General features: G+C 44.1%; 1 protein-coding gene across 1 annotated transcript in view; it reads right to left on the bottom strand.

Annotated features, from left to right (window-relative positions):
- Window positions 1-13115, bottom strand: part of NRAP (nebulin related anchoring protein) — a 140772-nt gene extending 127657 nt beyond the window's left edge. Inside the window, exon 1 of the mRNA XM_073595871.1 lies at window positions 12853-13115. Within this exon, the coding sequence (XP_073451972.1) occupies window positions 12853-12924 (72 nt within the window). The 5' untranslated portion in view covers window positions 12925-13115. The remainder of the gene's footprint in view (window positions 1-12852) is intronic.
- Between the last annotated feature and the right edge of the window lie 1956 nt (window positions 13116-15071).

The following is a 15071-nucleotide window of genomic DNA, read 5'->3' as shown; positions in this document are numbered from 1 at the left end:
GTCTGTGAGACTCTTACTTGTGAGTGTGACATGGAAGTCAAGAAATATTTTATAGGCGCCAGCATTGAGTTATATCTGTGACATGTCTAATGTGAGTAAACTCATTTTAAAATACCCTTTTAAGCATTATACGTTTTCGAGTAAATTTGAAATTTACATTTAAACTTCCTTCCGAGAAAGACTAAACGTCCGCACTGATACAAGTATAAGCAAGTTGTCAGGGCTAGCCTGATTGCTTCAGGGATTCTGCGGCTGTGATGTACCTCATTATATTGACAAAAAATCCTACAATTACTCTAAAGTGAACATAGCATTTTTTTGTTTTTGGGAGAGATAGCTACATTATATCTCACGTGTGTAACCATTACTGGCAAGCATAGAGAATATATTAGAATCCATTCATTAGAGGATTTTCCATAAGGATTCAGTATACTTTGCTTTGTGCTCATGTCATTCATTCTAATAAATATAAGAGGTTAGGTTCTTGTAAACTCTAATGTTCAGATCTCAACCTGCTTGAAATGTGTTCTACCAAATTTAGCTTCTCTGATGTTATATACTGACAGCACCCCCCATGGGAGGTCCGGCATGGGGCTCGCTCCTCTTCACTCCACTGGCACGGGGCTCACAGCACTGACAGCAGCCACCTCCCCCTCCGCTGCAGGAGGTCATTCATGAGGCTTGTTCACCTATCACCACCCCCCCCACAGAACGGGGCTCACAGCACCCCACCCATACGTGGAAGGTCCAGCACTTACCATGCCATGGAAAGGATCATCCTATGTCTTCTCTCACCCCCACAGGGTGACCTATCTGCTCCTCATGCTTCCTCCACTTGCCAAAGCGGCGCTAGGCATCCTTTTGGATCGCCTGGCGCTTTGGCCAATCAGGAAACAGGTCTCACCGACCTGACTAATGATTGGCGGGGAGGCACTGTAGAGTGAAAAATAGTGAAAATGAATTCACTATGGTCACACAATTGGGTGGGATCAGGGCACACTCTCTGCACCCTGAGCCCACCCTTTTTTGAAGCCTATTAGAGCCTCAGGCTCCTTCCACAGAGGAATCCATGTCTCTGGCATCCTGAAAGGGGCCGGGCACATGGATAGGGAGGCGGCGGCAGGGATGGGGGGGGGAAAGCGCCCACGCGCCCACAATGCATGGGTTTTATTAAATATAAACTGCTAAATAAATTTTCTCATTAGCAGTATATACCAGTCTTGTGACTTCGATAAGTGCCTGGTTAAAGCTTGTAGGAGGTGTTTTCATACTACAATCAGCTGTCCTATCATGATGCAGGACCCCTGACCCTCTGTCTGGACAGTGCTGATTGGCCCTATGCTGATAGCATGCACCCTCCCAAGAAAAAAAAAACTATCTAAAAATCTAGCAATACACACCAAACTGAGCATGTGCAGCCTGATTCCAGTAACTCTGTGTTATTCCAGACATGTTTTGGAGACAATGCATAAAGGGAAGGATCTATGCATACAGGATCAATGCAGAGGATACACAAATTACAATGCAGAGGAATAACCCCTTAGGTTCCACAGTGAGTATAACAAGCATGATTTACTGCATATACAGACTGATTTTTACTGTTGTGGGTTTAGTAACACTTTAAGATTCTGGTAAAAAGAAAAAAAAACATTTACAATTTTTTTGTGCTTTTTTTTAACACAATGCTAAAAAAATGAACAAACAAAAGCAATAAAAACTAAAATAAAGTTGAAACTTACAACTGTAAATTGGGAAAAAATAAATTAAAAATCTGGAAAAATTAGATGAGAAGGGGGAAAAGGAGTTAATTAAGGTAAACTAAGGATGTATAAGGGGTTAAATGGGAACAAATTGAATTAAAAAATAAAAAAAACTTGTGAGGTTGCTTCAACTGACATCATGTGCATATCAAAACTTATCCCTTTAAACTGCAGATGAATGAAACTGAGTAAATACAAAAGTGTTAGTGTACAGTGTTACTTTCTAGTTCTCTATCTCATGTCAAATCTGTGTTTATAAATGTTGTGCCAGAGTGTCTGTTTTACAGCAGCAACTACTACAACTGCTGTATTTACACAGCAACTGCTGACATTTGGAAATTGCCGGTGTCTTGCCGAATAAGTTCCTTCGGCGGATAGGTTCCACCCCCTGTACTGCGCAGGCGCAGCGCCTGCGCAGTACGTACTACTGTCGGCCGCCGGAGATAGCCGAAGCTCAACCGCTTCAATCAGCTGTACACGGCGCCTGCGCTCTGGGTCCAGGTTCCTTCCCCACTATCCAAGTGGACCTAGAGGGGGAACTAATCCGCCGAGCGGAACTTTCTCGACAGAACACCGGCAAGTGTACGGCATGGTTCACACCTATGCAGGTTGCAGTTTGTATATTCCAGGTGCATTTTGCATTTTTCAATACACATTTTTGATCCATTGAAGTCTATGGAACCAAAAACCAGAAAAAAGTCCCTGGCCCTTTCCATAAAATGCACAGATGTGAATGTGACCCATAGGAAACCATGTTAAATGAACTGTAGTGTGTCTCTGCAAATCTGAAAATGCGCTAAAAAATGCATAGGTGTGAACCAGGCCTAAGGCTTGATTCACACCTATGCAGTTTTAGTGCTTTTTGCATTTTGCAGATTTGCACTACAGAACGTGTTCCATAGGAAACCATGTTAAATGGACTGTAGTGCAAATCTGCAAAATGCAAAAAGCACTAAAAATGCCTAGGTGTGAATCAGGCCTTAGGCTCGATTCACACCTATGCATGTTGCTTTTGAGCGTTTTTGGAGGTTTTTTTTTCATGCTTGCCACGTTTTTGAGCAGCGTTTTTGCGGCGTTTTTGCGGCGTTTTTGCCGCGATTTGCGTTTTGCGTTTTTTTTTTTTTTTTACAGTCTAAAAAAAATTTTAAAAAAATAAAAAAAAAACGGCAAAAACGCATCAAAAACGCTGCAAAAACGCTGCAAAAACGGTGCACTTGCGTTTTTGATGCTTGTCCATTGAATTCTATTACATGCAAAACGCTGCATTTTGCATGAAAAAAAGTCCCTGACCCTTTCCAAAAATGCAGAGATACAAAAAGGCATTGATGTGAACATGTTCCATAGGAACCCATGTTAAAAAATTCCCGTGCATTTCTGCAAAATGCATCAAAAAACGCGCTAGTGTGAATGGAGCCTTAGACAGTGGCATTGGAACAGAAGGACACAATGTACTACACATGTCCTGTGTATGGTTGCCACCTCATCCCTTTAAACCCAAACACATATGAATTACACAGGTTCTGTGGCTGATTAAGGTGGTCATAAAACTCACTTGGTGCCTTATCTGCATTTAATTAGCCTCAGAACGTATGTAATTCATATGTGTTTGGGTTTAAAGGGATGAGGTGGCAACCCTAGTCCTGTGTACTTCAATTAGGCTTTTTAAGGGGGGGGGGGGTGTAGCATGCCCAGTGTCCAAAACTGGTTAAAGTATACCTAAAACCAACACTTTTTAGTTGTGGATACACTAGGGAATGCTTGGAACCCCTCCAGTGAAAACTAAAGATCTACATAGAGGAATTAAGACCTCCTTCCTCCCTCTAGCAATAAGTAAAGATCTATTTAGAGGAATCAGGACCTCCATTCTCCTGCTAGTGACCCCTCTAGTGATAACTAAAGATCTATATAGAGGATTCAAGACCTCCTTCTTCTGCTAGTGACCCCCAGGGTTGCCAACCTGCCGCAGCATCTTTTACTGACAAAACATGGAAACTTTACTGGTGGAGCACATTTTTTACCGGCAACCTGTGAAATTACAGAACTCCTATTGAAAACTAACAATATTTAAACAATATAACAATGATATGGAAACACTGACAATACCTATATTAAAGTAATTTGCTTGGTTTTCACTTAAAAATCAACACAGCATGAAATTATCAGCCCCTGATATTTACTGGCAGTTGTAAAAAAAAAAATCACAGATTTTTACAAACTGTCAGTAAATTTACTGGCGGTTGGCAACCCTGGTGACCCCTCTAGTGATAACTAAAGATCTATATTGAGGATTCAAGACCTCCTTCTTCTCCTAGGAGCCCCTTTAGTGATAACTAATGATATATAGTGGGTAGCACTTTCGCCTAGCAGTAAGAAGGGTCACTGGTTCGAATCCCAACCACGACACTACCTGCCTGGAGTTTGCATGTTCTCCCTGTGCCTGCGTGGGTTTCCTCCGGGTACTCCGGTTTCCTCCCACACTCCAAAGACATGCTGGTAGGTTAATTGGCTTCTGTCTAAAATTGTCCCTAGTATGTATGAATGGGAGTTAGGGACCTTAGATTGTAAGCTCCTTGAGGGTAGGGACTGATGTGAATGTACAATGTATATGTAAAGCGCTGTGTAAATTGACAGCGCTATATAAGTACCTGAAATAAATAAATAAATAAATAAATCTATATTGAGGATTCAAGACCTCCTTATTCTGCTAGGAGCCCCTCTAGTGATAACGAATGATCTATATAGATGAATTATGATCTCCTTCCTACTGCTGGGGATCCCTCTAATAATCAATAAATATCTATACAGAGGAATCAGAAACTCCTTCCTCCTGATGGTGATGCACCCCAGAAGTTCCCAATTAATGCAAAAGTTCTATGTTTTAGTGGAGCGCATTCTGCAGAGCGTCCTATGCAGCATATCATATATCGGGTGTAGGCGGGGGGTGAAGCAGCTGGAAGAAGTTGGCCAGATATACAGAGGGCCGGGACAGAAATAGACGCTCTGCACAGATCCAGGAATCAGACTACAATAGAACTCTGCTGTTCCTGTACTACCAGCCTGGGGTTTAAACTAAATGATTTTGAATGCATTGGCTATCGGTCCAGCTTGGCACAGTGTGAGTTTTCATATCTCATCCCTGATGGGCTGCTGAGAAAGCTAACAATCACTGTAGAAGTCAGCACTGCTATAATGATAGCCACAATCTATGCAGCATACTTAGGTCACTTTCACAAAAAAAAAAAATAGCACCTCCTGTGACTTCAGTGTGAGAGCTCGAGTGCTTTCACACTGGGGCGGAGCGCTTGCAGGACGGTAAAAAAGTCCTGCCATCAGCATCTTTGGGGTGGTGGAGGCGGGGTGTATACATCGCTCCTCCACTGCCCCTGCCCATTGAAATGAATAGGCAGCGCTGCCAAATCGCATGCAATGCACTTGAGCAGCGGCGCTACACGGGCGCTAACCGCTTCTTCAGCCGCTATCGAGGGTTAAAAGTGCCCCGCTAGCAGCTAAAAAGCGTTGCTAAAACAATGGTAAAGCGCCGCTAAAACTAGTGGCCCTTTACCGCCGACGCTCTCACCGCCCCAGTGTGAAAGTAGCCTTATGCCACGTATACACGAGCGGATTTTCCGACGGAAAAATCTTGGATGGTTTTTCCGACGGAATTCCGCTCAAGCTTGGCTTGCATACACACGGTCACACAAAAGTTTGCTGAACACTACGACGAGCCGGGAAAATGAAGTTGAATGCTTCCGAGCATGCGTCGAATTGTTTCCGAGCATGCGTAGGGATTTTGCGCATCGGAATCGGTACAGACGATCGGAACTTCCGATCGAAACTTTTTCCGACCGAAAAATTGAGAACCTGCTCTCAATCTTTTGCTGGCTGGAATCCCACCAGCAAAAGTCCGATGGAGCATACACACGGTCACATTTTCCAACCAAAAGCTCTCATCGGACTTTTGCTGGCGGAATTTCCGATCGTGTGTATGCGGCATTAGACTTTTTCTGAAAGAAACACAGAAAGTTCCAGTCTGATCTTATCATGATGTTGTTCCTTAGGCTTTAACACTAAGAGATAGATATATAGATATATCTATATATATATATAGAGAGAGAGAGAGAGAGAGAGAGAGAGAGAGAGAGAGAGAGAGAGAGAGAGAGATACAGTGCCTTGCAAAAGTATTCACCCCCCTTGGCTTTTTACCTATTTTGTTACATTACAGCCTTTAGTTCATTATTTTTTTAAATCTGAATTATATGTGATGGATCAGAACACAATAATCTAAGTTGGTGAAGTAAAATTAGAAAGATATATATACATAAAACTATTTTTCAGAAATAAAAAACTGATAATTGGCATGTGCGTATGTATTCACCCCCTTTGTTATGAAGCCCATAAAAAGCTCTGGTGCAACCAATTACCTTCAGAAGTCACATAATTAGTGAAATGATGTCCACCCGTGTGCAATCTAAGTGTCATACGATCTGTCATTACATATACACACCTTTTTGAAAGGCCCCAGAGGCTGCAACACCTAAGCAAGAGGCACCACTAACCAAACACTGCCATGAAGACCAAGGAACTCTCCAAACAAGTAAGGGACAATGTTGTTGAGAAGTACAAGTCAGGGTTAGGTTATAAAAAAATATCCAAATCTTTGATGATCCCTAGGAGCTCCATCAAATCTATCATAACCAAATGGAAAGAACATGGCACAACAGCAAACCTGGCAAGAGACGGCCACACACCAAAACTCACAGACCGGGCAATGAGGGCATTAATCAGAGAGGCAGCACAGAGACCTAAGGTAACCCTGGAGGAGCTGCAGAGTTCCACAGCAGAGACTGGAGTATCTGTACATTGGACGACAATAAGTCGTACGCTCCATAGAGTTGGGCTTTATGGCAGAGTGGCCAGAAGAAAGCCATTACTTTCAGAAAAAAAACAAAATGTCACGTTTTGAGTTTGGGAAAAGGCATGTGGGAGATTCCCAAAATGTATGGAGGAAGGTGCTCTGGTCTGATGAGACTAAAATTGAACTTTTTGGCCATCAAAGAAAACGCTATGTCTGGAGCAAACCCAACTCTTCACATCACCCAAAGAACACCATCCCCACAGTGAAACATGGTGGTGGCAGCATCATGCTGTGGGGATGTTTTTCAGCAGTCGGGACTGGGAAACTGGTCAGAGTTGAGGGAAAGATGGATGGTGCTAAATACAGGGATATTCTTGAGAAAAACCTGTACCACTCTGTGTGTGATTTGAGGCTAGGATGGAGGTTCACCTTCCAGCAGGACAATGACCCCAAACACACTGCTAAAGCAACACTTGAGTGGTTTAAGGGGAAACATGTAAATGTGTTGGAATGGCCTAGTCAAAGCCCAGACCTCAATCCAATAGAAAATCTGTGGTCAGACTTAAAGACTGATGTTCACAAGCACAAACCATCCAACTTGAAGAAGCTGGAGCAGTTTTACAAGGAGGAATGGACAAAAATCCCAGTGGTAAGATGTGGCAAGCTCATAGAGACTTATCCAAAGCGACTTGGAGCTGTGATAGCCGCAAAAGGTGGCTCTACAAAATATTGACTTTAGGGGGGGTGAATAGTTATGCACATTGACTTTTTATATTATTTTTTCCTATTTGTTGTTTGCTTCACAATAAAAAAATAAAACATCTTCAAAGTTGTGGGCATGTTCTGTAAATTAAATGATGCAAATCCTCAAACAATCCATATTAATTCCAGGTTGTGAGGCAACAAAACACGAAAAATGCCAAAGGGGGTGAATACTTTTGCAAGGCACTGTATATATGTACACACACACACACTATATTGCCAAAAGTATTGGGACGCCTGCCTTACACACACATTAGCTTTAATGGCATCCCAGTCTTAGTCCGTAGGGTTCAATATTGTGTTATTATTATTATACAGGATTTATATAGCACCAACAGTTTGTGCAGCACTTTACAACATGGGGGCAGACAGTACACTTACAATATAAATCAATACAGGAGTGATCAGAGGGCTTTGCTCGTTAGAGCTTACAATCTAGAAGTGTTGGCACACCATTTGCAGCTACAGTATAACAGCTTCAACTGTTCTGGGAAGGTTGTCCACAAGGTTTAGGAGTGTGTCTATGGGAATCTTTGACCATTCTTCCAGAAGTGTATTTGTGAGGTCAGGCACTGATGTGGACGAGAAGGCCTGGCTTACAGTCTTCGCTCGAACTCATCCCAAAAGTGTTCTATCGGGTTGAGGTCAGGACTGTGCAGGCCAGTCAAGTTCCTCCAAACAAAATTCACCTATTCATGTCTTTATGGACCTTGCTTTGTGCACTGGTCCAAATCATTTGGTGGAGGGGGGATTATGGGGTGGGGTTGTTTTCAGGGTTGGGCTTGGCCCCTTAGTTCCAGTGAAGGGAACTCTTAAGGCCTCAGCATACCAAGACATTTTGGACAATTTCATGCTCCCAACTTTGTGGGAACAGTTTGGGGATGGCCCCTTCCTGTTCCAACATGACTGTGCACCAGTGCACAAAGCAAGGTCCATAAAGACATGGATGAGCGAGTTTGTGGTGGAGGAAATTGACTAGCCTGCACAGAGCCCTGACCTCAACCCGATAGAACACCTTTGGGAAGAATTAAAGCGGAGACTGTAAGCCAGGCCTTCTCATCCACATCAGTGCCTGACATCAAAATGCGCTTCTGGAAGAATGGTCAAACATTCCCATAGACACACTCCTAAACCTTGTGGACAGCCTTCCCAGAAGAGTTAAAGCTGTTATAGCTGCAAAGAGTGGGCCAACTCAATATTGAACCCTACGGACTAAGACTGGGATGCTATTAAAGTTCATGTGTGTGTAAAGGCAGGCGTCCCAATACGTTTGGTAATATAGTATATATATACATATATATATATATATATATATATATATATATATATATATAATATTCAGAGGCGTATCTAGGGTATGGCAGCCATGGCAAGTGCCATGGGCGCCATACGGGGGGGGGTGGCAAAAAAGCCGCCCCCCTGCACAAAAAATAAAGTCCCACCCATCCTCTAGCAGCCGCCTCCCGCTCTAATCTTGTCCCCGGTGGCACGATCTGCCTGCTGGAGCGCGGCGCTGGCACAGCAAATGAGGAAATCAGGACAGTGAAGCCAGTGACAGGTGAGGCGCCCCCCATGACGCAGATGAGTTGGTCTGGCCACAGAGCGAGCGCCCGTGACTCTGCGCTGAGATACAGTAACTGGGGGAGGCGGAGCTTAATGCTCCGCCTACCCTCTTCTGCGCAGCTGCTACAGCTTCTCTTCTGGTGGGTCTCTCGGGCCGGGTCTGTGTGACGTGCTGACACCCGAACATGGAGGCTGGAGACCAGGAGAAGAAAGAGACATCAGAGAGTATAAAAACAATTGGAACCCCCCCCCCCAGGCAGCAGCAGCAGGTACTAGTACTGTACAGCACTTGTCACCACGGTATTGATCATCATGCTGATGTTACTGTATTTTTGGGTGCTGATGTTACTGTATTTATGGGTGCTGATGTTACTGTATTTATGGGTGCTGATGTTACTGTATTTTTGGGTGCTGGTTAGGCCGCATTTATGGGTGCTGATGATACTGTATTTATGGGTGCTGTTGTTACTGTATTTTTGGGTGCTTATGTTACTGTATTTTTGGGTGCTGATGTTACTGTATTTATGGGTGCTGGTTAGGCCGCATTTATGGGTGCTGATGATACTGTATTTATGGGTGCTGTTGTTACAGCATTTATGGGTGCTGATGTTACGGCATTTATGGGTGCTGGTGAGGCCGCATTTATGGGTGCTGATGTTACTGTATTTTTGGGTGCTGATGTTACTGTATTTTTGGGTGCTGATGTTACTGTATTTTTGGGTGCTGGTTAGGCCGCATTTATGAGTGCTGATGTTACTGTATTTTTGGGTGCTGATGTTACTGTATTTTTGGGTGCTGGTTAGGCCGCATTTATGGGTGCTGATGATACTGTATTTATGGGTGCTGTTGTTACTGTATTTTTGGGTGCTTATGTTACTGTATTTTTGGGTGCTGATGTTACTGTATTTATGGGTGCTGGTTATGCCGCATTTATGGGTGCTGATGTTACTGTATTTTTGGGTGCTGATGTTACTGTATTTTTGGGTGCTGATGTTACTGTATTTATGGGTGCTGGTTATGCCGCATTTATGGGTGCTGATGTTACTGTATTTTTGGGTGCTGATGTTACAGCATTTATGGGTGCTGATGTTACTGCATTTTTGGGTGCTGGTTAGGCCGCATTTATGAGTGCTGATGTTACTGTATTTATGTGTGCTGATGTTACTGTATTTTTGGGTGCTGATGTTACAGCATTTATGGGTGCTGGTGAGGCCGCATTTATGGGTGCTGATGTTACTGCATTTATGGGTACTGATGTTACTGTATTTATGGGTGCTGATGTTACTGTGTTAAGGTTATCTGAAAGATAGGTTTCAAATGTTGTGACAGGGGCGCAGTTTCAGTTCTTGCCATAGGCGCCATTTTCACTAGATACGCCTCTGATAATATTTGCTGTGCGAATTTCTTATTAATCCCCATAATGGGTCTAATATTGTATTTCCTATGATCGTCAGTACCATCTAGTGGCCATAATGTGGTGTTTTGCGTAAAAACGACATCAGCAAAATACTGCGTGATGGCCACTACATAGAGCTGATGACCAACACATATTAGGCACATTATGGGGATTATTTGTGATGACTGTGTGACTGCTGAGGCATTTGCACGGCAATTATTTTTTTTTCTATAAATAAAGTCCCTGACCCTGTACTCATTTTAGACCAATGGCACCAGATGTATTGAAACCACTGGATCAGAATAAAATCCAGGCAACTAGCATTTTCAAAAGCAGGGGCCAGCTGTGACAGTATATATATATATATATATATATATAATCAGAACAGGTATCTTTTGAGATGTGACTATAAAGTACTTTCGGTCAGTAGATAGGTTATTACTGTTGTCATTGCTGAAAGTAATTTTTGTTGTCCTATGTTAGGGCGTAAGCCATTGAGAGCTCCCTCTAGTGGCTAATCTATAAATATTTATATATTTAAAGTGGAGTTCCACCCATTTAAAAGTCAGTAGCTACAAAAAGTGTAGCTGCTGACTTTTCATAATCAGACACTCACCTGTCCCCATGATCCAGCAATGCGAGTGCATGGAGCCCAGCTCCTCTCCCCCTCCTCTCCGCAGCGCCAACATTGTTACTGTGGGCGCCTGGCTGTGGCTTCACACCCGGGCGCGCCCTACACTGCGTGCTGTGATTGGCCGGACAATCTCCTGGGACCTGTGACGTGTTTCAGAAGATTGCAGGGAGGGAGGGGGGAGAGGTGATTTTCCTTCCAGTGCCGCAGCGCCAGGGAGGAAGTGGGAGCTGGGTGCCTGCTCTTCCCCAAAAAATGACATGCCACATGTGGCCTATCAGGAGGTCACCTACACTTAAAGCGGAAGTTCCATTTTTTGGTGGAACTCCGCTTTAAAGCGGATGTTCACCCTCAAAAACATTATCCCTTCTCTCCACCCCTTCTCCGGTCCACTACACCGGGGATCTCCAAACTGCGGCCCGAGAGCTGGATGCGGCCCTTTGCTTGCCTTTATCCGGCCCTTGGGGCACTTTTACTTTCACTGATACAAGATACTATTCCTTCCACTGACACCAACAATGGGGCAATATTTCTCCCATTGACACCAATGATGGGGCAATATTCTTTAAAACTGACACCAGCAATGGGGCACTATTATTCCCACTGACACCAACGATGGAACACTAATTCTCCCACTGACACCAATGATGGGGCACTATTACTATAATTTCTACTCCCAATGGCCACAGTCTGACCCCTGCTGTAAAGTCTGGAGGACAGTAAACTGGCCCATTCTTTAGAAAGTTTGGAGACCCCTGCTCTACACTGATAACACTCTTTATTACCTTTTTTTTTTTCTTTTTTTTAAGTATTTGTCAAGCCTGCCCCTCCTTTCCTAGGTGAATGATGTGCACCCTTTCCCTCCTGAGATACACACATCACATATCCCAGGAGGTATAGCCTTTCATTCAGCAAAGGAGCAGGGGGCAGGCCTAGCGGCGCGTCATCAGGAGGCAGCCTCGCAATGATGTCACTCCAAAACATGGTGGCGTGGGACTGAGCGCTGCCAGAAGAGAAGAGGATCTCAGCGGTACAGTGAATGGATGAGTATCTGAAATGTGCACAACACACCACCAGGTGTGCAGGGTTTTTTTTTTTTTTGTTTTTTTTAAAGGTATAGGGTGAAAATACACTTTACAGTGTATCTAAACCCAACTCAATTTCTAGTCTTTTCCCCTTTAATTTTACCTGTTTTTCCTGCCAAGTAACAAAGTTTCTGTCCCAAGATGACATTACTCACTCACTGTACCTATGTAGGAGCAGTGTTTTCAGCCTATGACAGGCCGTGTGTTAGAACTACAGAACACCTTCCCCACTACCCATTACTATAACATAAGTGGTTGGGGGGTCTTCTGAAGTACTCAGAGATAACTAGGAGCAATGCAATGTATAACAGTCAGCGCACAAAATTATTAGCTCTCTAAACTTAATGAACAAATGGTACAAAACATTTAAAATTTTTGATTTATCAGACCAAATGGGAGCAAATAAGAGAATATCCTTCTAAGGGGCTAAAATTTACTTTAAATCAATCCTTCCTTCCTTCTTTTTATTTTGTTCTTCCTTCTTTCTTTCTTTCTTCCCCCTTCCTTTCCCCTTCCTTCCCTCTTTCTTTCTTTCTTTCTTTCTTTCTTTCTTTCTTTCTTTCTTTCTTTCTTTCTTTCTTTCTTTCTTTCTTTCTTTCTTTCTTTCTTTCGTTCCTTCGTTCTTTCTTTCTTTCTTTCGTTCTTTCTCATGGTGTGATTTCTTTCTAAATAATATGAACGCTAAACCATTTCTAGACAGACAAACTTCATATAGGAGATAAATGTGTATACAATTCTGGACTTCCATACAGTGCAGTCACCAATACATAGGAGGAAGAGACACCAGAACAGGCACTGACCTGGTCGATGCAGTTAATCTTCTCCGCTGGGTACACCCCATATCCGCAGCGGGCACATGGCACAACATTCATGGTGAATCTGGTGGTACGGGGAACAGAACCACAGTGGCAGGGAAAGTTGTAGGTCCAGGCAGCGTAGGGTGGCTGACAGCTGAGATCAGCTCTCGTTAATGTCCCAGTTTGTCTCTGACCTTCCTGCAGAGTCAGATGTGTCCACTTCTTAAATCTGCCAGCTATGAAGAGGTTCTATTTATGTTCTCCTGTGACGGATGCAGCTAAACGTTTTATAAGGGGTGGAGGGGACACCTCATTAGTGATGGCTAATTCTAAAAACGAGAGTGAAGTCATCTAGATACGTAACAAGAGTAGACAGAGCCGTCTGTAATAATATGATTGTATCTTCCACCGTCATGCCCACAAGAATTTGACTTTTGTTTGCATCACTACAGAGATCACCAACTGGGGGAAGGTGGTTCTGATTCCCCTATATATTGTAGATCTTTAGTTATTAGTAGGCAGGGCTGGACTGGGACAAAAATTTGGCCCTGGACTTCATCCACTTTAATTTTGCAAACACGCACAAAAACAGTATATAAACTATACGCAATTGCGCAAAAAACATAAGTAAAACCATTCCACTATTGGGCATAGGACAGGGCATAGCCACACCAGTGCCCATCATCGCAGCCACATCACTGCCCATTAATGCAGCCTGATCAGTGCCCATCAGCGCAGCCACACCAGTGCCCACCAGTACAGCCACACCAGTGCCCATCAGCGCAGCCACACCAGTGCCCATCAGTGCAGCCACATCACTGCCCATTAATGCAGCCACACCAGTGCCCATTAATGTAGCCTGATCAGTACCCATCAGCACAGCCACACCAGTGCCCATTAATGCAGCCTCACCAGTGCCCATTAATGCAGCCATACCAGTGCCCAATAATGCAGCCATACCAGTGCTCAATAATGCAGTCACACCAGTGCCCATCAGCGCAGCCACATCACTGCCCATTAATGCAGCTACACCAGTGCCCAACAGCGCAGCCACACCAGTGTCCATTAATGCAGATACACCAGTGCCCATTAATGCAGCCACACCAGTGCCCATCAGCGCAGCCACACCAGTGCCCATTAATGCAGACTGAACAGTGCCCATCAGCGCAGCCACACCAGTGGCCATTAATGCAGCCTCACCAATGCCCATCAGTGCCTATCAGCGCAACCACACCATCGCCCAATAATGCAGCCACACCAGTGTCCATTAATGCAGCCCCACCAGTGCCCATTAATGCAGCCCCACCAGTGCCCATTAATGCAGCCTGATCAGTGCCTATCAGAGCAGCCTCAACAGTGCCCATGAATGTTAGTCCCCCCAGTACCTGACCTGCAGGTGGTTCCTCTAGAGCTGGGAGCCTGGGACCAGCTGTGCACTGCTGGCACATCTGGTCCTCTCCCTTCCTCCTGGGCACCACAGAGCTGGGTAACTAGGGCTGGAGGAAACTGGGGGGGGGGGGGGGAGGTGAGGACTCCCAAATCCTGTCCACCAATCAGCTAATCTCCCGACTCCCGCTGTGTAGCTGTTTAGGAAAAAAACTTCTCAGGGTCTCCCCTGTGTTTAATGGGGGCCAGGGGACAGAAAGCAAACTACAGTGGGGACGGAAAGTATTCAGACCCCCTTAAATTTTTCGCTCTTTGTTATATTGCAGCCATTTGCTAAAATAATTTAAGTTCATTTGTTTTCCTCATTAATGTACACACAGCACCCCATATTGACAGAAAAACACTGAATTGTTGACATTTTTGCAGATTTATTAAAAAAGAAAAACTGAAATATCACATGGTCCTAAGTATTCAGACCCTTTGCTCAGTATTTAGTAGAAGCACCCTTTTGATCTAATACAGCCATGAGTCTTTTTGGGAAAGATGCAACAAGTTTTTCACACCTGGATTTGGGGATCCTCTGCCATTCCTCCTTGCAGATCCTCTCCAGTTCTGTCAGGTTGGATGGTAAACATTGGTGGGCAGCCATTTTTTAGGTCTCTCCAGAGATGCTCAATTGGGTTTAAGTCAGGGCTTTGGCTGGGCCATTCAAGAACAGTCACGGAGTTGTTGTGAAGCCACTCCTTCGTTATTTTAGCTGTGTGCTTAGGGTCATTGTCTTGTTGGAAAGTAAACCTTCGGCCAGTCTGAGGTCCGATTGCAACCAGTCGTCCTGT

Source organism: Aquarana catesbeiana, linkage group LG08, assembly GCF_042186555.1.
Source record: "Aquarana catesbeiana isolate 2022-GZ linkage group LG08, ASM4218655v1, whole genome shotgun sequence".
NCBI classification, from domain to species: domain Eukaryota; kingdom Metazoa; phylum Chordata; class Amphibia; order Anura; family Ranidae; genus Aquarana; species Aquarana catesbeiana.
This window is presented reverse-complemented; position numbering and strand designations above follow the sequence as displayed.